The sequence below is a fragment of the Capricornis sumatraensis genome, chromosome 1, assembly GCF_032405125.1.
Source record: "Capricornis sumatraensis isolate serow.1 chromosome 1, serow.2, whole genome shotgun sequence".
Lineage (NCBI taxonomy): Eukaryota > Metazoa > Chordata > Mammalia > Artiodactyla > Bovidae > Capricornis > Capricornis sumatraensis.
Genome location: NC_091069.1, coordinates 151150139 through 151176296, shown reverse-complemented (window position 1 = coordinate 151176296; position 26158 = coordinate 151150139). Strand labels below are relative to the sequence as shown.

Sequence of the window (26158 nt, the reverse complement as noted above, 5' to 3'; positions counted from 1 at the left end):
CGTCTACGCCAACTCTAGGAGGATTCTTTCCAGGTGAACCCAGGCAGCACGCAGGAGAAAGGACTACAGGGACCAGTGAAAACAGAGGGACCACTTAGGTTGTTTTGATAACTCTGGATCCCAAAGGGAGATCTGGAGAGCCCTGAGGAAGTTCAGCTCCCTTCTTTTTCTGCCAAATAAGAACAGGGAGGCCTGGTGTGCTGCGATTCATGGGGTTGCAAAGAGTCGGACACGACTGAGCGACTGAACTGAACTGAAGAAAGATCTCCTAGGAACGATTCAGGTTAGCTTCATAGTTAACATACTCAATTAGGAATCCTTCAGCAAAGGTCCAAGTCTGAAATGGCCACAGACAAACATTCCATAAGAGTGGACCCAGAGCTATGATTGGAAGTGGCCTGGGTACCAGATGCTCAGAGAAAATCCCAGGAGGTGCCAAACACTACTTCTTGCCTTGTTCCCTGGTGCCTAATAAACCTGTCTAATAAACCATTAAAAATGTACACAGCTCAAATTGCAGGCCATCTTAATAAAAGTCAGTATTTACTGAGGAAACACCATGTGCCAGACACTACAATAGACAGTTTACAATGTTATCTCACTTTATCTTTACAAGCAACTCTATGAAAGATACTATTATCACCCTCAATTTACAGATGAGAAAACTGAGGCTTAGCTGTGGTTAAGCAGCTCAACCAAGGTCACGTAGCTAAGAAGTGATGGCACTAAAACTTGTACACAGAAGCTGGGCATTAAACCATTATACCATGCTACCCTCCCATATATGTAATTTAATATTTGAACTAGTGGTATTTTGGTAGATTTAGTCTTTAAAAAAGAAAATGTAAAAAAAAAAAAAAACTGAAATAAGGTGAAAGACTTCATGTAAAAACATTAATGAAAAGCAATGATAAAGAATGTTTCCAAATGCTATTCAAGTGGGAATAATGAAAAATAATCTCTGCAAAACTAAGATCTAAGGTCAATGTCAGGATTTGGTATAACCATTCATCTACCATTTTTAATACTGCAGACAACAGGGAAGTTTTATAGAAAAGGCCCTAATTTGCTAATTCAGATGCCCAAAAATAGAACTGGATTCATACTGACAAGACTACCTCCTCCTTTGTCTGAACACTTTCCCCACTCTATAAAGGCAAGGCAGTAGATCACTAAAACACATCAGACACACAGTGGTAAGGTAGGAACATACATTGTAAGGACAACTGCCTAGTTTGTGGGTCTCATCCTTGGAAAAAGTGGGACATCTCACAGAATCACCCATTGCAACAGCATCTATTCATTTAATAGCTGTGTACTGAAAGTTACTCTCCACTGCAAAGCAGTGTGCTTGATAGAATTCTACTCATGTTACATCTGACTCTCTAATAAGACATATTATAGTGGAGTTGTTTGAGCAATGTTTTGTGGGGCTGGGCCCTATGCAGGGGTATTAACACTGACTCTGGCTGGAGTACTGTGTTACACGTGGAGTTCATGGAAATAGTAACTGGAGTCACCTGACAAAGTATGTTACACGCTCAATGCAAACCTCTAGGAGTAAACCTCTACAACGTAGCCTTTACTAGTATCTACCACCACCAACATCCTGTAGAGACAAAGCTGGAACATCATGTCCCTTGCTATTACTAGTTTTGTTACACTGAGAGGTGGTAAAAATATTAGCAGTTGAGAGATTTAGTGTAACACAGTCGCTCAGTTGTGTCTGACTCTTTGCAGCCCTATGTACTGCAGCCCACCAGGCTCTTCTGTCCACGGGATTTTCCCGACAGGAATACTGGAGTGGGTTGCCATTTCCTCCTCCATTAGTATAACAGAATGACTCCCAAATGTGAATTCTAGCCTCTGCTTTATCATGAGCATAGATAGCCCTGTATTCTGGCATCTCTAGGCCTGCTTTCCTTACATGAAGCCCTATCGCTTCAAGGTCGCACCCAGGTTCTCCACTCTGGCATGTATTAGAATTGCCTGGGAATTTAAAAATCGACATGGCTCTACACAGTCTACTTATATTTGAAACATCAAGGGTCAGTATGTTTAAAAGTTCTTTGGCTGAGGAGACATTTCTCCAAAGAGGACATACAAACTGCCTCTAAGCACATGAAAAAAATGTTCAAAGTCATTAGCTGTCAGGGAAATGCAAACAAAAACCATAATGAGATACCACTTCACACTCAGTCTGGCCATAATTAAAAAAAAAAAAAAGTTGGCAAGAATCTATAGAAACTGGGATCTTTATTTACTGCTGATGGGATTGTAAAATGCTGCAATTATTGTGGAAAAGTCTGGCAATTCCTCAAAAGGTTAAACATAGATTTACCATATGATCCAACAATCCCACTCCTAGGTACATATCCCAAAGCAATGTCCACACAAATATTTGTACACAAATGTTCATAGTTGCATTATTCATAACAGTCAAAAAGTGAAAACAATCCAAATGTCCAGCAACTATTACATGAGTAAATAAAATGTGCTATTTTATTTCATTGTACATACAATGAAATGTTACTCAGCAATAAAAAGAAATAAAGTAATGGCATTAATACATGCTATAAATAATACAGATGAATCTTTAAAAGACAATGCTAAGTGAACAAAGGTAGTCACAAAAGACCATATATTATAAGGTTCTATTTACATGAAATACCCAGAATAGGCAAATCCACAGAGAAAGATCAGTGGTTGCCTAGGGCTGAGAGTGCTGGGGGAAAATGGAGTTGACTGCTACTGAGTTCAGGGTTTCTTTTGGGGGTGACAGAAATATTCTAAAAAGGACTGTAGCTATGGCTGCACAATTCTGTGACTATACTAAAAGCCATGGAATTATACATATTAAAAGGATGAATTTTATATTATGTGAATGATATCTAAAGCTGTAAAAGAAAAAGAAAACAAAAACAAAAACAAAAGGTTGTTTAGTTGATTCTAATAAGCAACTAGGGTGGAGAAACTTTAAGTTAAAGCACAAGTGTCCAATCAAACAGGTTCAAATCCGGACTCAGTCATACACCGGAAGTATAATGCTGAATAAGTCATTTAATCTCTGCCTTTGCTTCAGTTTCTGTAAATCAGAGATATCTGCCTTATAGTGGTCACTGTTTAAGTGAAAAAATACAAAAAGCACCCACAGCTAACACAGTGCTTTTCACACGAAAAGCAGGGGGGAAAATGGTAGTCATTTAACTATCAAGCTCTAGAATAGCAGTCCTCTGGAAATGGCAACCCACTCCAGTGTTCATGCCTGGAAGATCCCATGGACCAAGGGGCCTGGTGGGCTACAGTCCATGGGGTCACAAAGAGTCGGACACGACTGGGTGACTTCTCTTCTCTCACCTTAGGTGCATACTGCAATCAACCAAGAAGCTCTAAATCTAAACAAACATCAATGCATGGCTGGCCTCCTCAGAGATCTGATTTAATTAGTCAGTTATGTAAAAGGGCATCAGGATTTAACCCCACCCCCAATGACTCTCTAGTACTCTTGCCTGGAGAATCCCATGGATGGAGGAGCCTGGGAGGCTGCAGTCCATGGGGTCGCTAAGAGTCGGACTGAGAGACTTCACTTCACTTCCAATGATTCCAATGTGTATCCAAGGTTCACTGCGCAGCCCAACCACTGCTCTAGATTATGTCAAAAGTTCCTTTTGGCACTAAAATTCTGCCTACCTGATCCATACCTGAGAACTACAAGAATTCTTTCTGAATTCCTACCCATCTCCCTTCTTCCTGGTACCTCTTCCATCTCCCCAAAACAACCCACACATCTGTCTAGACTCAATTTAAGTGTCACTTTCCCAGAGAAGACCTTCCTGACCTCCAGGGTAAGTCAGGTCACCCCCACTGTACATTCCCATACCACTCTGCATTTCACCTTCCTAACACCCAGTGCACCTCCAACTACTTCTTCAACATCTGTATTTCTAGGACTATATTCCAGGCTGTAAGCCCAGCACCTCACTGAAGACAGCAGCACTCCAAAACTTTTACTTAGACACTATAATGTTATTTTTATAAGTAAAGAGATATCATCCAAAAAGTATGAAAAGTTATACTGCATACACAAACTCTACAAGCACAAATTCTTAACTAAAGAATCCTTTAAAAATATTTATAACCACAAAAATAAAGTCAAATAACAATCATGATTCAAACAACCTTAAAAATTACTTGAACCTTTTACTTTACCATCAAAATAAATCTAACAACTTCACTTCAAAACAAACTAGAACTCCCTTCGTTTTACAGCTATAATAAAAAATCGTGTCTTACCTGGGAATGTACTTATTCATGATCGCATAAAAGCAGTTGTATAAATCACTGCGTGGCAGCTGAAGATGCACCAACGGTTTGAGGAGATGTATCCAGCTAAGGGTTGAGCTATACTTAATGTTACGGGATTTACAATAAAAGGTAATTACAGATTCAATATCCAAAAGTAATTGTGCTGCCTTCTCTTCTGGCACTGAAAGCTGATCTAAAAAATAAAGAGTCAAAATTACCAAGGTGCTGCTAGATGCTCAGTTATTGGACAAAATACTAACATATAATACTATCTTACTGCATTTAGAGCATGTCAAGGACAAAATAAAACTACATAAAAGTGCATTTTTCCTTATACCTATTCATATTCACTAGCTATTCAGGATTTATTAGCTTAATATTGGACCTACATATATGTTTCATATATATACATATCACATGTGTGTATACATGAAAGTAGTGAAAAGTGAAAGTGTTAGTCACTCAGTCGTGTCCGACTGTACATGACCTATGGACTGTAGCCCACCAGGTTTCTATGTCTATGGGATTCTCCAGGCAAGAATACTGGGATGGGTAGCCATTACCTTCCTCAGGGGATCTTCCCAACCCAGGGATAGAACCTGGGTCTCCTGCATTGTGGGCAGACTCTTTACCATCTGAACCACCAGGGAAGGGGGTGTGGGGGTGTGTGTGTGGGTGTGGGTGTGTGTGTGGGTGTGTGTGTGTGTGTGTAAAAGAATGCACAATGTGAAGCAGGAAAGTAGGCATCACTCACGTTCCTGGAAAGCAAAAAAGCGTTTTCCAAGTAACAGATTATAAGGATTATCCTCTACCCCAGGACAGGCAGCGGCCACGATGGCTTTGTTGAGGCGAGGGAAAGTGATTTATTCTCCACCACCAAATTCCCTACCCTTCGCCTAGCAATAATGTTTCTCTTGAGGTCAGCCCATAAAAAAGTCTATTTAGCCAATAATCTAACTAAAAAATGACAGAGAAACAAAAAGACACCAATGGACTATAGATGAATTAAAAAACAGAAATATAAACCAAAATAATTTAATCTTCAAAAGACAGTGTGGGGGATTTGAAACCTATTCACCCATGATCTATAACACCTTTTCTATAGCAGATCATGACTTATGACTTACAGAGAAACTTTTGGAATAGCTCCTTTTAATCTGAGGGCTGTATACAATCATACAGATGGTCAGTAATACAAAAACAATTTAAAAATACTAAAAATCAGATTCTCTTAAATGTTGACATTATTTCATAAGAATTTCCACAGAGATGTTCTAAAACTATGCCCTTTCAATATATTCCAAATTCAACAAATCCCCAATTATAACAAGTTCATTCTACTAAACAGTGACTCCTCCATCCAAAAATTATTTGCAGAATTTATCACTGCTTGAAAACAATTATTAAACTTACCAATGAACTCCAGACAATCTTTGTGAATAGTGTTCTGTTCTGGCAGGTCTAAAATACCATCCCATGATGCCAAACTATCACCTTTTCCTGCAACATTTAGAGCAATCTGGAAGAAAAAGAAAAAAAAGCAACTGGCTCCTTATGTTATTTCTCACTCTTGAAAAATATGTTATAATAGTATTAGAGGTCTGGATTTAGGGATAATAATGTATACTTCAAAAATTACAAGTAAAATGGCTATATCAAATTTTACTATTTGATTTACTAATTTACTATTTTACTATTTAATATTTTACTATTTTATGTTAAACCAGTGAATAAAATGAATTACACAAAGTATTTACATATTTTACACATGTAAGCTTATTTCAAGCAAACATCATTAATGCTACAGAATTAGCGAACCTTTGTGTCCCCTCTCCCAAATTCATTTATGTTGAACAAATTTCCCGATGTTTTAGTATTTTACAGGAGGGGCCTGTGAGAGGTGATCAAGTCTTGAGGGAAGAGCACTACATGAATGGGACTGGCCTCCTTATACAGAAGACCCTACCTAGCTCCCGTGTCCCCTCAATCATGTGAGAACACATTAAAGAATTACAATTCTTTTCAATTTAATAGCGTTATTGTTTTTAAAGTCTTTAGACTTTCATACTAAATATTTTAGCGCCCTGCCAAGAATTTGCTTTAAAATAATACAGTGGGTGGGGTGGGAAGAAAAGGATAGAATACTAATCAAGTAAGATCAGCCAAATGTTCAGTTCACTCAGTTGTGTCCAACTTTGTAACCCCATGAACTGCAGCATGCCAGCCTTCCATATCCATCACCAACTCCCAGAGCTTGCTCAAACTCATGTCCATCAAGCTGGTGATACTATTCAACCATCTCATCCTCTGTCGTCCCCTTCTCTTCCTGCCTTCAATCTTTCCCAGCATCAGGGTCTTTTCTAAGGAGTCAACTATTTGCATCAGGTGGCCAAAGTATCAGAGGTTCAGCAACATGGCCAAATGTTGACATCAGTTACAACTCAGTGACGGGTACATGGGGGTTCACTAAACAAGTCTCTACGTTTTTACATGAGTTTTAAATTTCGGTAACATTTAGAATACTAAGCACAGGTATAATTCTATTTCTGGTACATATATATATGTGCAGAGGGGAAAAAATAAGATGTAACACTGAAATATTATTATGCGTTTTACCTGTAAGTGGTAGATAGTTTTTTTTGTTATCCTTTGCTTACACATTTTAACAATGGGAACTATTTTAATAGTAACAAAATCTTAATTTAAAATTAAAAAATGATAATACACATGTACTAGAGAACAGCTGAAGCAGAAAATAAAGCAAAGGAAAATCTCCTGTAATTCTAACACCCAGAAACCTATTTCCTCTCCCATCTTTTATATATATATATATATATATAGCTGAGATAATTCCGTACCTGCAATTATATATCCTATTTTACTCATTGGTTGCACTTTCCCATTTCACTAAATAATCTTCATAAACATAAATTCTAATGGTTACAAAAGAAAGAACTGCCTTTCAAAACCTAAATTATTAAATATACCAAACACTATAGAATCACAGGCTTCCCTGGTGGTTCAGACGGTAAAAGAATCTGCCCACAATGAAGGAGACCCAGGTTCGATCCCTGGGTCAGGAAGATCCCCTGGAGAAGGAAATGGCAACCCACTCCAGTATTCTTGCCTGGAAAATCCCATGGACAAAGGAGCCTGGCAGGCTACAGTCCACGGGGTCTCAAAATGTCAGACACTAAAACTTTCCATTTGCACAGAAACACACACTTTAGCAAGCTGCTCTATTTGATAAATTTTCTAATGTGGAATGCACATAACATTATAAAGTCCTCTGCAATTAAAAAAGCTGAAAATCAAAATTTTAAAATATTGTTCTTAACTGATTACATTTTACTTGTCTTAGTTTCCAGTTACCTTCCAAACTTTAGCCCTCAGATCAGCAGGCAGTGGCCTCCCTTGAATTATATTTCTCAAAGTTTCAAGATCACAACCTCCTGCTTCCAGAGCTTCTTCAAGATCTTTTTCCCTGAAAAACAAGTCCTCTTTATTAAGATAAATTTTGGGTTTTTTTCCTTCCTCAGTATTTCCTCAAGAAATATGGCCTATTAAAGGTTAGCCTGCCACGCAGGAGACGCAGGTTCGATCCCTGGGTTGGGAAGATCCCCTGGAGAAGGAAACGGCATCCCACTCCAGGATTTTTGCCTGGAGAATCCCATGGACAGAGGAGCCTGGGGGCTACCTTCCATAATGTCACAAAGAGCTGGACACAACTGAGCGACAGTACATACTAAGAAAAAAAGGTTCAGCAGCCAAAATGCAGTATCAAAGCACATACTGCATTTTGTTTTTTTGAAAGGAAATCTCAGGTTTCAAATAGTCAATCTACTCTTATTTTACACTTAGTTCTAGCAAGCTTAGTTATCTGTTTTCCAAGATTAATTTAAAAAGAGTAAACAGGACAAACAGTATTAAGAATTCACAGTAATATTAATATTCATAGTAGTGATAATGACTAATACTTTCTGTAGGACTACCCTTGTGCCAGGCACTGTTCCAAACATTTCACATGTGTGTGTGTGCTTTAATTCTTGCAATAACCCTATGAAGTAGGTTATATTATTGGTCCCAGTTTACAGATGCAAAAACTGAGGTAAAGGGAGGTTGTACAGCTTATAGTCAAACATCTAGTAATAGCAGAGCCAGGATACAAATTTTAACAGCCTACTTTCAGAACTTATGCTCTTAACATTATGCTCAGATAGAGGCAGGAAGGAGAAGCCATAAAATTGGGCCAAGAACTCAAGGTATGGGAATACTGTTACTGTTAAGTCACTTCGGTCGTATCCGACTCTGTGCGACCCCAGAGACGGCAGCCCACCAGGCTCCCCCATCCCTGGGATTCTCCAGGCAAGAACAGTGGAGTGGGTTGCCATTTAGTACAAAACTATACAGATATTATGCCCAGAACAGTGCATGGCTTATAGTGAATAGTCAATAAATGTTAGAGGAACAAAAAAATAACCTAATGGCATCCCTATATTTATTATATATCAAAGCAAACCACTACCACATCAAGTACATTATCAAGCAAATCATCAAGCAGTTACATTTCATCTACTATGTTTAAGGAGAAAAGCATGAAATAAATTTTATTTTCATTTATATATGGTCAAAATTTGTAAAATTATTTGTAAGTTGAAATAATAATTTAAAAACCTTCACAAGGGTATGGATTATTTTTTAGCTGGGAAATAACTACTTAAAATTCTAATTCCCTCAGAATTCTCAAAAGCTAAGGTTCCAGTCATTATCTATAATTTTAGTATACAATGCATAAGAAATGTATATAAATAAAAATCCCTGAGCCAGGCAATTTCTAAAATTCTGTGGAGCAGGCTAAAAGGCAGAGCATTCCACTAGGATCAGGAAACCAGGATTTTGTCACATGTTTCTGGTTCTTGAAGAAAATAAATTACATCCATTACATATTCTCTCAGTAAGATAACGTAAATCTCCTCTACTCATAGGATTCCAAGAATATTAGTTTAAACATATAACTTTCCTAAAGCGCTGTCCCATTAATGGAAAAGAATTAAATGAAAAATGTAATCACTTGGGATCATATCTGACAGAAAACCTGGGATCAAATCTGAAAGATTTTCTTAACAAAGCTACTACAAATTCGTATGTTTGAGAATGTAACTAGTAACCACACAAGAAACATTTCATTCTTTTGCTATTTGGTCACCAAAGTGCTGGACCAGAAAATGAAAGAAAGAGGCTTCAGTCCATAGTTGAGAAATAGTTAAGGTCTACAAGTGATAAAGACTGGGCTTCATCTATTCTGTTTGACCAAAGTGTACGAGACAGCCTGTCAGAATCTGAAGGACTGTTTGTAATCATTAAACAGAGAAAATTTAGTGGGATCTTTGATGAACAAATACAATTAATTTTAAATGATTAAATGTGTAAGTGAACTGAAAATACTATTTAATGAGATGAAATTATTTTTATCAAATTAATGAAGAACTAAAATTTTTTTCATTTTTCAGTGCAAAATCTTTGGTTTCTTTTTAAACTTTGCCAAATTCCTTACTACTGCAGACAACAAAGTCAGTACTTTGGAGCAAAATGTCCAACCCTCAATATACTTGATGATGATAATAATGTACAAGCACCTCTCTGATGATACAGCCACTATTGGATTCTCTGATGCTGTCCCCAGGGGACCACAAATGTGGTTTCCTGGAGCACCACCATAAGCAAGAAACCAGAAAATGCTCCACTAAAGTAGTCAAAGGCACTTCTCACAAACTAAATAATTAAAAGTAATGTTATCTTCTGAACAAGGAGTTCAAAGGCTCAGTTATCAGAATTTCAACATTACAAATGTGCTTATAAATGTAGTAAAAAAGCTGAAAACAGTGAAGCTAAATAATTCATGTAACAGTCAATTTCCTATCAAGAGACAGTATTTAGCTCTCAGAATTTTCCTTCCCCCAGAGCAAGTTTCTTTTCGTTTTCCAACAAACAACACCTAACATTCAAATAAAAAACGCATGTTTGGTGGAATATGCCTGAGTGGGTTGTGCTTTTTAAAGTCTTCTTTGATTATGGTGGCTCCCCACTATCTCTATAAGCTAAAAATTGACCGAAATGTACTAGACAGTCTGACAGGCCTTAAAAATAGACAAGAACAGGCCATGTTTAATTATCTCAGTAAATATAAAAAATAAGTAACTGTCTTCTCTGCTCAGAAGGTCTAAAACAAAACAAATCCAAAAATTTGGGGTTGCAAAGCAGCAGGAATGCATGTCTTCCTGCCTCTGTGACCTTGAAACTATAATATTTGTTTGCATAACAGTTTAGGGCTTCCCAGATGGTGCTTGTGGTAAAGAACCCAGCTGCCAATGCAGGAGACACAGGAGACATGGGTTCAATCCCTGGGTCGGGAAGGTCCCTTGGAGGAGGGTATGGCAACCCACTCCAGTATACTGTCGATGATCTATCAATGATATATTTTTGAAACTTAAATAAAGTCTAACAAAATTCCTCCAGAGTTGATGTTCTATAGCAAAATCATGCAATAATAAGCACTGTAACCCAAGCTGCTTTAGAATTATAGCAAGGCAAACAGTATATGATAAACTTGAAGGAAGTTAAAACATGTAAAAATATTTGGTTCTATTTTTATAGCATGGAAGAAAATTTATTTTGGTGAAGGGGTGTCCTCCCCATGTCCTCCTTCCTGTGTAAGGAGTTAAAAGTAGAGGGTGAAAGGTGGCACAGATTTGTTAGAAGAATTCTCAAGTGGCTTCGTCAGTATTAATTCCATGGCCTAAGACTTCAAGCACATTCTTAACACCCTGAGGTTCACTCCTTCACCTTCCCAACACATTCAGAAAGCTGCAAACTGCTAACGCTGGGTTATTCTAACCAGTTCTGCCTTCTCTGTTCCCATACTTTGCTCTAGGAGGACTTCATCGGGAAACAGAGACAACTGTTTTTTTTCCCAGAGACAATCACGATGCTATCCTAGATTCACCACCATTTATTTCTTTTAGGCATCAATCTACCTGAAAATCTTCTCCTACCCACCATTTTCTTCAGACTCCCCTACCTAGTCACTTTACTTCAGGTGACGTTATTTCTGATTCCAAAGAGAAAATACAGGCCAGCAGGCTTCTCTTCCCTTTGATCTCAGCCACTCTCCAAAATAAAAATAAGTAACTGATCTTTATCCCAGACATCATTTCCTTCTTTCCTACATGCATAGATGTCTAGGGATTCTTTCTCTAGTCTAACACTGATAACTTCAGTGAGTCTTATCTCCCTGACCCCCCCCACCCCCCGCCCTACGCTGACTCCTCTGGAGCCATGTGCCACCAGTTACCCCCTCTCTTCCACCACTCTTTTGCTATTGCTCTTTCCTCTGAGCCAACATGCTCAAGGATTGCTATTAGAAACAATAACATCAATAACAAGCACAAAAACTTCTCCAAACTTTCCTGTCCTTCCACACTCCTGGTTGTTCCTGTCCCAGCAAAGCTTTCTGAAAGTATTCTTGACAACACATGTGACCACGTCTCCCTCATCTCGCACTCACGTCCTCCTCTTACACACCCAATTATCCCTCTTCCTTCTCTAATGCCCACAACTCCAGGGGACCACTCTCCCTATGTCACTTCGAATGATCAAATCTTTACCTTGATTTGACGTTCCCAACATATCTGACTACTTTTTTTTCTCCAAAAACAAAACAACCAATACACAATGAGCCAATAAGCACCCGACAGGCACACGTCATCATTAGCCATTAGGGAAACTCAAACCACAATGAGGGGCTTCCTCGGTGGTCCAGTGGTTAAGAGCTCATCTGCCAATGCAGGAGACACAGGTCAGCCCCTGGTCTGACAAGATCCCACAGGCCCTGGGGCAGCCAGCCTGGGGCTCCAGAACCCAGAAGTCACAGCTCCTGAGCCTGTGCACGCTAGCGCCGGGGTCTGCAGCAAGAGAAGCTGCCACAAGGAGGCGGCCATGCACCACAGCTGCAGAAAAGCCCGAGCGCAGCAATGAAGACCCAGCACAGCCAAAGTGTGCTTCCAGGGGCACAACCGTCAGCAAGAAACCAGAAAATGCTCCGCTGCAGGTAGTCAGAGGCACTTCTCACAAACTGAATGGTTAAAAGTATGACCCCCTCATAATTAGAAATACGACCCAGCAGTTCTACTCCTAGGTTTGCAGTATGCCAAAGAGAACACAACACATACACCAGAAACTCGTACATAAATCACAACAAGATACTGTATAACACATCTGCTGGAATAGCTAATATCCAAAAAAGGGGAGGAGGGCAAGAATACGGAGAAATTAGAATTCCTGTGCATTGCTGGTGGAAATGATGCAAAATGGTGCAGTCAACTGTGGGAAAGTTTGGCGGTTCTTTAAAAAGCTAAAGAGAATCACCATATAACCTAGCAATTCCACTTCAGAGGGATATACCCAAAAGAACTGAAAGAACTCAAACAGGAATTTGTACATCCATATTCACAGAAATATTATTCACAACACCAGAAAGTGGAAACAACCCAAATCATCATCACTGTATAAGTGGATGAGTAAAATGTGGTATATATAGACAACAAAATGTTAATGAGTCTTAAAAAGGAAGGAAATTCTGACACATGCTACAAGATGAACAAACTCTGAAGACAAATGCTAAGGGGGTGAGGGGGAAGAAGTCACAAAAGGGCAAACAGTGTATGACTCCACTCACATAAGGTACTTAAAATAGGGAAATTCAAAGAGACAGAAAGTAGAACAGAGGTGGCCAGAGGCCGGAGGTAGGGGGCAACGGGGAACTATTGCTTACTGGGTAGAGAGTTCTTGTTTGGGATGATGATGGCTGCACAACACTGTAGATGTACTTAATGTCACTTGATTGTACCTGTTAAAATGGTGAGTTTTATGTTATGTATGTTTTATCACATTAAAAAAGGCAACAACAAAAAACTTTTACAAAATATCTGTAACATTAGTTCTATGTATTGTTCATAATAGCCAAAAAGTAGTACTTAAATGTATGTATTATTCATAAAAGCCGAAAAGTAGAAACATCATCATCTTATGAATAAATGTGTTTTCATACACTGGAATACTAAGCAATGAAAAGGAATGAAGTGCTGACAACATGTAACGCATGCATGAACCTTGAGAATTATGCTCAGTGAAAGAAAACAGACACAAAGGCCACACATATCGGATTTCATTTACATGAAATATCTAAACTAGCAAATGTATACACACAGAAGGTTGATCATTAGGACCTGAAGTGACGGGAATAAGTGGGATACTAACGGGTATGGGGTTTCTTTGGGGGTAATGAAAATTCTCTAAACTTAAGATCATTGGTGATGATTGCTTAACTCTGGAAATATACTAAAACCATTGAACTGTACACTTGAAATATGTATTTTATGATTCATAAATTACATCTCAATAAAAATGTAATAAAAGAGTAACAGAAAAAGTTTCAGTTCAGTTCAGTCGCTCAGTTGTGTCCGACTCTGCGACCCCATGAATCGCAGCAGGCCAGGCCTCCCTGTCCATCACCAACTCCCAGAGTTCACTCAGACTCATGTCCATCGAGTCAGTGATGCCATCCAGCCATCTCATCCTCTGTCATCCCCTTCTCCTCCTGCCCCCAACCCCTCCCAGCATCAGGGTCTTTTCCAATGAGTCAGCTCTTCACAGCAGGTGGCCAAAGTACTGGAGTTTCAGCTTCAGCATCAGTCCTTCCAAAGAACACCCAGGACTGATCTCCTTTAGGATGGACTGGTTAAATCTCCTTGCAGTCCAAGGGACTCTCAAGAGTCTTCTCCAACACCACAGTTCAAAAGCATCAATTCTTCGGTGCTCAACTTTCTTCACAGTCCAACTCTCACATCCATACATGACCACAGGAAAAACCATAGCCTTGACTAGATGGACCTTTGTTGGCAAAGTAATATCTCTGCTTTTCAATATGCTATCTAGGTTGGTCATAACTTTCCTTCCAAAGAGTAAGTGTCTTTTAATTTCATGGCTGCAATCACCATCTGCAGTGATTTGGGAGCCCCCAAAACTAAAGTCTGACACTATTTCTACTGTTTCCCCATCTATTTCCCATGAATTGATGGGACCAGATGCCATGATCTTCATTTTCTGAATGTTGAGCTTGAAGCCAACTTTTTCACTCTCCTCTTTCACTTTCATCAAGAGGCTTTTTAGTTCCTCTTCACTTTTAAGGGTGGTGTCATCTGCATATCTGAGGTTATTGATATTTCTCCCGGCAATCTTGATTCCAGCTTGTGCTTCCTCCAGCCCAGCATTTCTCATGATGTACTCTGCATAGAAGTTAAATAAGCAGGGAGACAATATACAGCCTTGACATGCTCCTTTTCCTATTTGGAACCAGTCTGTTGTTCCATGTCCAGTTCTAACTGTTGCTTCCTGACCAGCATACACATTTCTCAAGAGGCAGGTCAGGTGGTCTGGGATTCCCATCTCTCTCAGAATTTTCCACAGTTTATTGTGATCCACACAGTCAAAGGCTTTGGCATAGTCAATAAAGCAGAAACAGATGTTTCTCTGGAACCCTCTTGCTTTCTCCATGATCCAGCAGATGTTGGCAATTTGATCTCTGGTTCCTCTGCCTCAATAAAAATGTAATAAAAGAGTAACAGAAAAAGTTTAGAGACTCTTTAATTTAGGGCTTTAAGAGGCAGCTTGTGTGTCAACCTTCATTGACCATTTCAGTGATGAGAGTACATCACTATGAAGGGTCCAAACCATATACCTCAGGGTTGCTGAGGAAAAGAGTTTGCCTTGCCTCTTTAACTTCTCAAATTGATACTACTTGTTAAATAACTAGCAGAAAGAAACAGACTCCGAAACAGTTGCCATGGCAGCTCAATAGCAAAAGCATCAAGAATCATGAATATAATGGCTTAGAGCCAGTGTCTTACAGAGAAAATTGTATAAAATTTAAAATCAGAAAATGTGACATCAGATTCCACACACCTTTAACAGCTGTGTGACCTAAGATACAAACTCAGTTTCTTCACCTATAAAATGGCGTAGAATCAGATACCATCTAGTCAAAAGAGGTGGAGAGTATTTATACAGCACGTGAGTTATCTTCTTTTCTACTAGAGTATCACTCCCACTCTCTGCTTTCTATTTCTTCTTAATAACTACACCTTACCTGACTTTGTCTTTTCCAACTTTCTTGCTCAGTCTTGTACAAGACTCCAAAGGCAGTGAAGACTCACTGTTTCCCCAAAAAGAAGAGTGTCAACAGTGAGTTGCTGCTCACATGAACCACTGCTGGGTACACGTGTCACAACTCATGAGGCACAAATGAAACAGTAGTAAAATGTGGAAAAAACTAAAATTAGAGAACAAGAGCAAACATGAGTGTAGGAATACTACGTCACTCTTCGTTTAGTCAAGATTAAATCTTCAAAGACAAAATAAGCATTCAAGAAGCATGGTTTTGTTTTTTTTTATATATATATAGAAAGCATACATGTGAAGTAGCTCTAGAATTAAGCAATCATTCCCAGCAACTTATCAGACGGCCTGTGTGATTTCCTATGGCCTATTCAACCTCAGAATAGACTCTGTCACCCAAGCATACTGAGATAAGTTGCTAAAACACTTAAAAGTAGAATATTTTCTAGTTTGGAAACCAGTTGTCTTAATTCTCAGTCTATCAAGTAAAGTCAACTTTACTAGCTTTCAAAATTCTTTAAAATTGAACCCTTTCCTATTATTATTTTAAAAATCAAAGAGTAGAGTAGTTCAAAAAAACCACTTAGGACCTAGAACGTATATAGTCACCTAAGCTTAAATGCAGAGTACAGAGAAACTAGTGAAAACCCAAATGACAAATTAAAAAAAAAAAAAGTTAGTTTTGTGTCCAAAGTGGTCAAGATCTAAGATACATTATTATTTGATTAAAACAAAAAGACAAAAACTGCATTACTGGGGAAATCAATAAAAGCCAACATTTGCTGTGTAAATACCTTAAGTATGTTATTTCTACTGCATAGGGTATCGTTCAAACCTCTGACTGCTAGCAGTACTACAGTCGTCCCTTGGTATGCTTAGAATGTAAGCCACTATGAGCACAGGTTAAGCAATGTGCGGCCAACTTCTCCATGCATACATAGCACAAGCTTCTGATCAGTTATTTAAAACTAAAACAGCCAGCTAACTACTTGTGCACACCAGCAAATTGTGTAACAGTGGCAAGCTGCACATACTGAGTTGCGGCTGCAAGACTTCACTTGTGCCATCATACTTCCGGTTGTTTCCTAACGCCCAGCTCATGAGACATCAGCACCAAAGATCTGTCGGAACTTATTTTGCGTGACATTTGTTAGAAGTGAAAAGAAGAGAACTTTGTTACAGATTCAATTGTACAGTAGATATGGATGGAATTGACCATAATACGTAATATGCAACATGTTTTTAAACATCAATCTCCAACTACCAAAGCATTCCAAGAACAAATAGTATGATGACACATTTGGAAATGACCATGACAGCTTACAGTCCATGACAGCAAAATTTGTTAATTGTGAAATCTTGAATTTATCTGGATTCTTGTCAGTCAGCCACACTTGTTACAGTATTTTAACAAAATGTATATTTGTTAAAATATACATATGGGAAAAACAACACTCCACCAGCTTGAAAGAAGAAACAGTGAAACTATTATCAGAATCGGATCTACCAAAGCAGTTTCGGGAGATTCCCCTATCAAATACTGTGATCATCTGCAGAATTTAACTAGGAGCTTTGCCAAGTAGAGAAAGTGCTAAATCTAGTCCTCCTTGTTTGAGGGGACAACCATACACGATAGCTGCAATATTTCAGCACTGTGTTGCTCTGTAAACTACTAAAATTAACTACAGTACCAATGGACCAGATGCTTTAAATTTTCATACACTTATTTTTGACCCATAACCCATGTAGATCAAATTGCACCAATGGTATACCAATGGTGCCCCTTCCTCTGCTAAGAATAAACTCAGGAATTTTTGTGCAAGCATTAAAAGAAAAAAGTGCTTACACCTTTACTGTATGTGTAACGTTGCAATGCATTTACTATTTAAGACTTGGCTCACAAAAGGGAGAACTCTCTCTCCACTAATGAGAAGTTAACTTTAGAGAGTGCTCTAAATCCTTTTCCTCTTCAATGCCTCCTCAAAGCAAAAAGTCCCCAACACTCTGTTGTTTTCTATACACATAAGGCGATGTTCCAGCACATTTAGTGCACAAAGAAATGCATCACAGTCTTTCCCCAACCCAACAACCAAAGCACTAGTTCATCTGGAAACTGAAAATAGTGTACCTCTTTTGCCTCAGAGAAGAGGGGATGAAAACAGCAAAGTCAACACAAAATAGCACCTTACCTATTTCTAGTACAAATTTCCACTTTACTCAAACTGGAATGAGAGAAAGACACAAGTATCCCATTGCTCACTGCAGCACTATTTACAATAATTAGAACATGGAAGCAACCTAGATGTCCATCAACAGATGAATGGATAAAGAAGTTGTGGCACATATATACAATGCAATATTACTCAGCCATAAAAAGGAACACATTTGAGTCAGTTCTAATGAGGTGGATGAACCTAAAGCCTATTATACAGAGTGAAGTCAGTCAGAAAGAGAAAGATAAATATTGTATACTAATGCATATATACAGAACCTAGAAAAATGGTACTGAAGAATTTATTCACAGGGCAGCAATGGACAAACAGACATAGAGAATAGACTTATGGACATGGGGAGACGGGAGGAGAGGGTGAGATGTATGGAGAGAGTAACACGGAAACTTACATTACCATATGTAAAACAGAGAGCCAATGGGAATTTGCTGTATGTCTCAGGAAACCCAAACAGGCGTTCCACATCAACCTAGACGGGTAGGATGGGGAGGGAGATGGGAGGCAGTTCAAAAGGGAGGGGATATATGATACCAACGGATGATTCATGCTGAGGTCTGACAGAAAACAACAAAATTCTGTAAAGCAATTCTCCTTCAATTAAAAAATAAATAAAAAGAAAAAAAAACTGGAATGAGAAAAGACAGACTACCAATATTCCTTTTCATGAAACCACTATTTTGGAAGATAAAGGAACAGTTATTGCAAATGAGATGACAATATTTTGCAACATTTAGGCAGTTCTTCCCAAAGATATTTTACCAGTGGAGATCAGAGATGGGCAAAGAAACACATAATGGATTTATTTTTTAACCTGAATTCCATCTATCAGTGGTAACTTATTCAACAACAAAGGAACTCAATTTATTTTCATGTCAGTGGTTAGATCTAAATGGAATCTACAAAGTAAGTTCAAGAATGTTTGGTATTCAACTGCTCATAAGATGAATACATCCTTCTATGTGTCACTTTTATACCTCAAAACAGAGACTAGAAACTATTTAAAGGGGACAGTGACCCTTCCACAAGGAAGTGACAGCTTTCATAAGGAAGCTATTTTAAAAGGAAGTTTCTTATTTTCCTAACATCACTGAATATAAACAATGAAAAAATTACTGAGGTGATAGTAATTAAAACTGCATAATTATTTATATGTTCTAATTAAATATCACTATTGCATTCTCACAGACTAAATAAGTAAATCAAAACAAAATATAATTTTATTTCCAAATGATATAGATACATATATATTACTTATATATTCACATATACTTAATATATTACATAAATACATTTAGTTAAATATATAAAATATTAGATATATAATCTAGATATTTGTAACCACAGTATCTCAGCATAAAAAAACTAATCTATTTAAGTGATTTTTGCCAAGAGGAATGAGAACAGATTATGAAAACCAAACAGACATGAAGTTATAGCATATAACGCTCTGTATCCCATCCCCACCACAACAGTCATGAATTACCCCTTCTTATGGATGCAGGAAAGGCAATGTGGCACACAGCCTGTGCATATCCTTAGAGCCTTATAGGTTCCACAGATAATGCACACATGTGGTCAACAAAGCACATCTTTAAATACCGTAGGTTCAGAACACATGGGTGATTGTAAGATTAGCATATTTTTAACTGGGTTCTCTCTGTCTGTTAAAGTATCTGTGAACTATACACGGTGTATGCAATCAACTTTAGAAAGAAAGGCTTGGAGAGCCATGAGTTTAAGTCCCAGATTTTCCACTAACTGGGTCTACTGTCTAAACTCCCTATGCCCATCTTCTCAGCCCTAACAAGGAAAGGACAATAACTCATAATTTCCCTTTCTCATAGAATTGTTCTAAGAGCCAAAATGAGATAGTAAATATAAGCATTATACAAAGGATAAAGTTCTATGCAAACATATAGTATTTTCTTACATGTTTTCTTCTTACTAAATACCACCCAACTAGTTTTATGCTAACAACTGCTTTAAAGTAAGGAAAGCACACATTACAGCATTCGGTTTGGAATGAAAAAAACAACAAAATGCTATGTCAGCTTAAAGACAAGAAAAAACTCCTTTAATCTTCAAGAAGAAGGAAGATGTGAAACAAATTATTTAATTAGGCATCCTTTTCTCAACTCAGGTGAAAAAGGTGAGACAGACCCTTAAAAATAAATGTACATTAAATTTCAGGAAATAGGTTTTCTTTTAACTGGTTCTTACTGCTCTTGCATTCCCAACAAACAACAATTTGCCCTTATGAACTTAATATATGGGGCTGATTTGCTTTTGTATGTAATTCTCAATATCTAAATAAGTCACTTCAAGCACTGCCTCTTTAAATGATGAAAAAATTGAAGTGCCAAAGCAAATCAAAACAATGCACAGTTCTGGTTTTAAATGTTTCAATTTTTTTTTAAACACTACATAGCAGCTTGAATATAACCAGTATTTAGTTAATGTTAGCTGAATGAATTAAGAAAGCTTTGCTAACCTCTATTTTGCTTTTTAATGCATGGTGTGGGAGGACTGGACTGCCTTTGATTTATACCAAGTAGAATCCACATTTCACCATAAGCAGCAGAAATGACTTGTCAGGCATACTTTATCAATTCTGCTCAGAAGACACCTACTCATGAGTTGGCTGTGTATCGGAATACACTTCATTAGTACAGAATTACCTGAATTGCCTCACTGTACTTAGATAGGGATGCACCTGTACTCCTAGCAGTGAGTACAAATACATGGAAATAAATTAACTGAATACATTTCTTTAGCATGCAAAAACCAATTACTAACTCTTACCTGTGGATATTAAAACATCCACAGGAACAAGGAGCAAGTGAATTCTTATTTAGGAATTACCTCCAAAACCAGTAAAACCCGGATTATAATAACATTCATATAAATAGCATAAACAAAATAAGTCTTCATAATTTCTGTCTGCCCTCACAAAATGAAACAGTTGTCAACTTAAAAACTCCTAATTCAAGCCAATATGGTTCACTTTCTCTTTATTTTATGTAAGGTAATATCTAGTCTTCCCAGAACTACAAGCTATCAATATTCTAAGCAACAGGTTTCATTCTCTTTCATATTAAATGTGTTTCTTTATTGATTATATCATTCTGAAATTGCTACCACCTAATCCCTGAGTGATAATTTAAATCTCTATTTCCATGCTTATGAAATGAAAAGCACAGAATACTATTTACAAAGCGCACAAAACTTTGAAAAAGACCTCATTATTCTCAAAACAATTCCTATTCACATCTCAAATTGACAACAGAAGCCTCTTAATGAAACTGATATTTCTAAAATTTTAACAAAAGTTTAGCAACAATCTAAGAAAAGCTGTACAAAAAATTTTAACCTAGCAAACTCAAAATACCAACAGTTGTTGCACGATGTGTTTACCAAAACAAAAATTTTTAATCAAGACTTTAGATTTTAAGGAGTTATTTCAGAAAGAAAGCATCAGAAAATGAAAGCCACAATCGCAAACCTGGTTTCTTCAATACCCAGAAGAAGAATGACCAATCATTGAACTACAATAATTTAATACTTCTTTTATTTTCAAATCTGTAGCTTATATTAATTAAATTTAAGTCATTTCAAACCGTAAACAATTTTACAAGGACTTCACCATGCTCTCTGAGTTTATATGGTTGTAATTTCAGAAAGTTTGAGAGCTGAGGCAGTTTCTGATAACCCTGCTGCTGCTGCTGCTGCTAAGTCGCTTCAGTCGTGTGGGACTCTGTGCGACCCCAGAGACGGCAGCCCATCAGGCTCCCCCGTCCCTGGGATTCTCCAGGCAAAAACACTGGAGTGGGTTGCCATTTCCTTCTCCAATGCACGAAACTGAAAAGTGAAAGTGAAGTCGCTCAGTCCTGTCCAACTCTTAGCACCCCCATGGACTGCAGCCTTCCAGGCTCCTCCGTCCATGGGATTTGCCAGGCAAGAGTACTGGATTGGGGTGCCATTGCCTTCTCACTCTGATAACCCTAGATTTCCGAAAAAAAAAAAAAAAAAAATGAGTACTACACCAGCAAACAATTACACAGCTTACAAAAACACTGGAGTCAGAAAATTTATATGAAATGACATCTTGGTATAGTACTGCACATGATTTTACAAAAATCTGTATCTTCATTCAGACAATAAACATTTGAGCCACCTGCCATCAGCACTGCCCTTGAGAAGTTCACAATCTAAAGAACAGTAACAGGACTTTCCTGGTTTTGTCGTGGATAAGAATCCATCTGCCAGTGCAGGGGACATGGGTTCGGTCCCTGGTCCAAGAAGATTTCACATGACACAGAGCAACTAAGCCCAAGAACCCCGAGCACCTAGAGCCGGTGCTCTGCAACACAAGAAGTCACCGCGATGAGAAGGCCAAGCACCACAACAGAGTAGTGCCCGCCTGCCACTAGACAAAGTCCTCCCAAAGCAACGATAAAGGAAGAAAGAAGATACAGAATAGTGATAAAACATGTAACCAGATTAACACTAAAGTATAATTATGTAATATAGACAGTATAATGTGTTAGATGATACAATATAACATAGTAAAGAGAAAAATTCCCCTGACCAACTCATTGGAGATATATATCACCTAAAACTATGAACCAGAAATGCCATCACCCAGTAGCTGGTCAGTCAGAAATATGGAATTCTAGGTCCCAAGCAAATTTACTGAATCAGAATCTGAATTTTAACAAGCTCTCCAGGTAACCCCAATGCACATTTAAATTCTGAAAAGCACTGATCCAGAACATAACTAAAAAACAGTAAATAAGTAAAAGTGACATCTTGTACTTTCAAGTTCTTCAGGCCCCATCCTGAGCCTCTTTACAAATAAACAGATAATTTAACAAGTTCAGCTACCGAGTTTCACAGGTCAGGATCAAAGAGTGAGATACCACTGACAACAAAGAAAGCAAACAGGGAAAACTAATGAAAAGCAAACTAAAAAAGGGATGGCTATAGAGGGGTATTTAAACAGCAATAGTCTACCCTTTCTGCCTAGATAGGCCTTAAAGGTCTCAATGCAGTACAGAAGTATAACAGTAAATGATGTTCTTAAACCTGCCTCCTCTAACTAGACCACAAATTCCTTAAGGACAGGGACCTAGTTTTATTTTTATACACTCACATTTGTAAACTGAATGACCCTAAATCATTAAGATGAGTTCCGTTACACAACGAGATGTTTAACACATTTCAGAAAATTTTCTATCTCAAAAGATTACAATAAATATGTCACAGCATTTTTTAAAAAAAGAATAAAGCTGTTCCAGTGTGTACAAGAAGCACCATAAGGACAGAGGCTTTACTGAACTTGTGGCTCCAAATGCGAATGTCTTTTCTGACTCCATTTAAATTCACTTCTAGGGGACCAGTGACTGGAGTGAGTAGAGAAAAAGGATAAAGATTAGAAGAGAATGGAGGGAGAATAAAAATCAAGAGAACACTCAGGGTTCTTCCACTCATGAAAATACAAACAGCAAAAACAGGAAGCCTCACCAAAGAAACAGCAACGCTAGAAGAGAACGAATGCTACCGCCGGCAACCATTCACTCCACGGTCCTTGCCCCTCTCAACCAGACACAAGCTCACAATCCTCCCAACCTAAGAGCTCCTCAAAGACACCTTTTCTCTAGAAATACTTTCCCTCCTGGCCTTCAATCAGTGGATGGCAGCCAGTTTACACTAAAACAAATTCACTCTTCCAAAACGGCAAACTTTATGACATTCTAGTCATTACTCTCCAAACAAATCATCAATTTTCTTGTCTATGTCCTTGCTCATGCTATTACTTCATTCAGAGACCTTTCTGCTCTGTTAATCTGACCCTGCATCCTAGCTGCCAGCCACAGTGGCTATTTAACATTTGAAACATGGCTAGACTGGACTGAGATGAACAGTAGGTGTAAAATACACATTGAATTTTGAAGACCTGGTACAAAAAAGATGTGAAAGTATTGTTTGTTTGTTTTTTAACAATGATTACATGTTGAAAGGTTTTGGATATATTTAACTAAAGAAGATACATAATTAAAATTATTTTCATCTGTTTCTTTTTAGTTTTTAACATGGCTACTAGAAAGTTTTAAATTACTATGTGGTTCACATTGCATTTCTATTGGACAGCACTGGTCTAAATCCTACTTATTCTTCAAGACCTAATTCAAACAACCCCACCCCGGTACAGCTTTCCCCAATGACTCCAAGTGGACGTGGTTTCTGTCTCCCAGAACTTTCACAACACTTTTATTAATACGTCCAAAGAACTAGGGCAATTTTATCTTCTTACCAAGTGTACCCATTACAGGTCCCCAACTCCAAGGTAAGTCAATTGAGAAAAAAAAGTACATCTAGGTAAGTTTTTATCTTACACCTTGCACATCAACAGTACATATACTGATGATAAGGTGATGCCTGATGTCTGCTAAGTGAGAGCTGAATTTCTCAATTACTGTTACTGTATTATCTATCCCTTTCAACGATTTCCACTTCTTTCAGAGGGATTAAACTCCATGTCTACAAACGTCCTGGATTATTATTATTAGACAAATAGAGTGCTAGTGAGCTGTACATATATGATGAACAGGCAAATTCAAAACTATCTAATACCTGTGGTCAATGCATTTAGATCAATTGTAAAAATTCCACAAGCCTCTAAAGGTTCCATTTTTTAAATGATGTTATTACTAAAAGTGTACTGTGAAGACCAATTATTTCAAAAATAGGAGATTTTCCCAGAGATTAACAACTAGGTGACTAAAGCCTACCAAAAACTGTCAGAAGTCCTCCCCACAACCCTGACTGTAAATCAGGTAAGCGCTCAAAGGCTTGAGGACAGCAACAGCGGTGTCCTACGTCGCATCCAAAGCTCTGAAATCGAGTTGTGAGCAAAACAGCAGGAAGGAAAAAGATGTGAAAGAGACGAAAGGTGGAAACTGTTGGAACGCGAAATGAGAAATGAAAACTAGGACTAAAAATGTCTCAGTTACGTGGGAGAGAGTCATCCCTAGGTGTATCGCTCAACCTCTGAACCCTCAGGCAAAGGCTACGGCAGTCATTTCAAGCGGTCTGTTCTTCAAATAGTATTCCAGTGCCTGAGAGCTGCAATCCGCGAAACTTCCTTCCTAACCAGCAGCCTACTCTGACTCCCCGGGCCAGGGACTCCGGGCAAACCCAGCCCCGAAGCCACCCTTCTCCAGCATGTTTTGGAAGCCGGCGGATGAAGCTGGAAAGCCGAACGGAGGCCCAGCACCTGGACGAGACCCCTCTCTCTCCGAGTCTGGCTTTAGCCCCTAGGGCAGGACCGTGCTGGCAGAGGGGAAGCCGGCAGGCAGAGGGGGCGGGGTAGGGCTCCGGGCTTCGAGCACGGGTCTTCCCGTTCCATGCCGGCGCCTGCCGGGGCCGCGGGGACGGGCAGGATGGTGACAACGCAGAAAAGAAGGGCAGTGCGAAGCAGCCTGAGGCTTCTACTCACCAGCCTTCGTCGCCCGACGTCGGCAGTGGCAGGACCTCTTCTCCTTCCGCCATTGCTGTTGACGTCCACGTCACTTTGCCGAAAAGTGGACCCGGCGCCGAGACCGACTCATACCCAACGTCGTAAAAGGTCTTCGGAAGTCTGGGACCAAGCTTCTGGAGAGGGAAAGGAAGAGGGAGGAGGCGAGTGATGGGAAGAAGGCGACGTCACGACGTCCCGAGGGCGAAAGGCAGCTTGGAGGAGGAGACTTGGAGAGCCGCTGCCCTTCCAAAGACTACACGTCCCAGGATGCCGCGGGCCCTTGGCCGGACGCACTGGGCGGGGTTTGGCGAGAGCGCGGATGCTAGTAAGAGGCCCTTGTGAGCGTCCCTTTTTGGCGTCCAGTTAGCGTCTTCTTTGCGTCTTAGCGTCCTGCTTAAAGTCATATTTGACAGTTTTAAGTAGTGGAGGGAGGAGCGGAGGGGAAATGCCACAGGGAAGGTGGAGCGGTCAAAAGTACAAGTGGAGGCCACATACTTTATGTCTGAATGCTTTAAAAGTTGTGTTTTTTTAAGCTAAACAGTAAAGGAGATATGTTCTAGGCTCCCACCTTTATAAACATATTTCATATATAAACATGGAAGTGAAAGTGAAAAGTGGCTCAGCCCTATTCGACTCTTTGCGACCCCATGGACTGTAGCCCACTAGGATCCTCTGTCCATAGAATACTCCAGGCAAGAATACTAGAGTCGGTTGCCATTCCCTTCTCCAGGGGATCTTCTCTACACGGGGATCGAACCCTGGTCTCCTGCATTGCAGGCGGATTCTTTACCGCCTGAGCCACCAAGGCTAGAATTATAAATTTGGACTTGATATTGCATGTTTATAAACATATTTCATATGTAAACACAGA

At 38.9% G+C, this 26158-nt stretch overlaps 1 protein-coding gene across 1 annotated transcript in view; it reads right to left on the bottom strand.

Annotated features, from left to right (window-relative positions):
* TBC1D23 (TBC1 domain family member 23) overlaps positions 1 to 25319 on the bottom strand; it is a 55378-nt gene extending 30059 nt beyond the window's left edge. The window contains exons 1-4 of the mRNA XM_068964651.1: positions 25267 to 25319; positions 7678 to 7789; positions 5719 to 5824; positions 4294 to 4498 (exon numbers count right to left, since the gene is read on the bottom strand). Of these exons, the coding sequence (XP_068820752.1) occupies positions 4294 to 4498; positions 5719 to 5824; positions 7678 to 7789; positions 25267 to 25319 (476 nt within the window). The remainder of the gene's footprint in view (positions 1 to 4293; positions 4499 to 5718; positions 5825 to 7677; positions 7790 to 25266) is intronic.
* Positions 25320 to 26158: the final 839 nt, after the last annotated feature.